We start from the raw sequence: 1,848 nt of genomic DNA on the forward strand, positions 1-1,848 counted from the left end.
CTTCTCCCCGATCGCCATCGCCCTCCGCTCTTACCCTCCTTCCTCCTCTCCCCTCTTCCTCCCTCCTCCCTCCTCCCCTCCTCTCTCTCTCTCCTCCTCCTCCTCCTCCTCCTCCTCCTCCTCCTCTCCTCCTCCTCCTCCTCCTCCTCCTCCTCCTCCTCCTCCTCCTCTCCTCCTCCTCCTCCTCCTCTCCTCCTCCTCTCCTCCTCCTCCTCCTCCTCCTCCTCCTCCTCGTTTGTTGAAGGGTCGACGCACGCTGGCGAAATTCTGATGGTTCTGTCTTCTCCGCCACAGCGTGTCCGAGCTGGAGAAGCAACATCAGGCCGTGAAAAAAGCTGAGGAGGCGACGAGACGGGAGGTGAGTGGAAGTTGGAAGGGGGAGGGTGAGAATTGAAGCTCTGCGATTTGACGTGGATGCCGACAGGAACGAAGACTGCACAAGAGGAGACAGGTACAACGCTCTTCTCCTCCTCCTCCCCTCCACTCTCCCATCCTCTTCAACTCCCCTCTCCTTCACCACCTCCTGCTCAATCGCCTACTCCTCCACCACCAACTCCGCCTTCCTGTCCTCCACCCTTGTCAGCTGCCTCCTGACGCCTTCGGCTCTTCAAGGACTTGCTCGAGAAGATCAGAATGGAAGCTCATGCTGACATCGAAGCCAAGAATAGAGTCAGTCCTCCTGCTCCTCCTCCTCTCCACTCTGCTCACCTCCCTTTCCCTCCCCCCTGCCCTCCTCTTCCCTCCTCTTCCCTCCTCTCCTCCCCTCTCTCCCTCTCCGTCTTGCACTCTCAAGTCCTACGATGCCTCACCTTGGCTGACGATCGAGCATGCAGGAGATCCAGGAGAGGAAGCGAAGGCTGGAGGAGGAGCGGCTGCTCAAGGAGAAGTATCGCTCTCGCAACGTGAGGAAGGCGCTGCGGCTGGCGCAAGATCATTTCATCAGCGCGCTGAAGCAGAGGGGGGCGACAGTGAAGCGGCAGGTGAGGAAGAGGGAGAAGGGGGAGCAGGGGAAGGTAGAGGAGGAGAGGAGAGGAGAAAGGGAGGACCCCGGGGGGGGGGGGGGGGAGGTTGAAGAAGGAGAGTGAGGAGGGGAGGGAGAGAAAGGAGAGAGGTTGCCCAGGTTGATGAGAGGGCAGAGGAGGAGCTGACGGGTGGATGCAGATGGGGGTGATCGAGGTGGACAGGGGGAGGAGACCTCACGTTCTTCCTCAAGCAATCCAGTGGCGCCTGTCCGCTGCCCTTCGATACGCTCCTCATCCTCTTAAGATCCGAGTGGACACGCTGCGAGCGCTGCGAGATAAGATCAACAGAGGGAACTACGGTGAGGTCGAAGACGTGGAGATAAGCGAGGGCTGAGAAGAAGAGGAGGGAGGAGGAGAGGGAGGAGGGAGGAGGAGAAGGAGGAGAGAAAATAGATCAGGGAAAGAGATGGGGAGAGAATGGACGGAGAGAACAACTGTAGGGAGGAGATGCGAGAGAATGGAGGAGGCGGGAGGGGAGGTAGGAGGGCGGTGACAGTGATGATGCCAGTCGTCGTTCTCTCTCTGCTGGAGAAGCTCGGGGGAGATCCTCTACGGTGAGTAGATGAAGGGAAGATGAAGGGAGGAGGAGGAGGAGGAGGAGAGAGAGAGAGAGAGAGAGAGAGAGAGAGAGAGAGAGAGAGAGAGAGAGAGAGAGAGAGAGAGAGAGAGAGAGAGAGAGAGAGAGAGAGAGAGAGAGAGAGAGAGAGAGAGAGAGAGAGAGAGAGAGAGAGAGGAGCGGAACGGAGAAGAGCGGAGAAAAGAAGCAAGAACCAGTAGGCACTGGCATCGTCTCAGTCTTGGCTGTCTAGAAGAGGTCGAAAAGGAA

General features: G+C 58.5%; 1 protein-coding gene across 1 annotated transcript in view; it reads left to right on the forward strand.

Annotated features, from left to right (window-relative positions):
• GUITHDRAFT_135015 (hypothetical protein) overlaps positions 1-1,356 on the forward strand; it is a gene marked incomplete at both ends in the record, with an annotated part of 3,342 nt that extends 1,986 nt beyond the window's left edge. The window contains 5 exons of the mRNA XM_005837863.1: positions 295-358; positions 425-451; positions 613-669; positions 834-980; positions 1,162-1,356. Coding sequence (XP_005837920.1) covers positions 295-358; positions 425-451; positions 613-669; positions 834-980; positions 1,162-1,356 — 490 coding nt within the window. The remainder of the gene's footprint in view (positions 1-294; positions 359-424; positions 452-612; positions 670-833; positions 981-1,161) is intronic.
• Positions 1,357-1,848: the final 492 nt, after the last annotated feature.

The sequence above is a fragment of the Guillardia theta genome, assembly GCF_000315625.1.
Source record: "Guillardia theta CCMP2712 unplaced genomic scaffold GUITHscaffold_13, whole genome shotgun sequence".
Lineage (NCBI taxonomy): Eukaryota > Cryptophyceae > Pyrenomonadales > Geminigeraceae > Guillardia > Guillardia theta.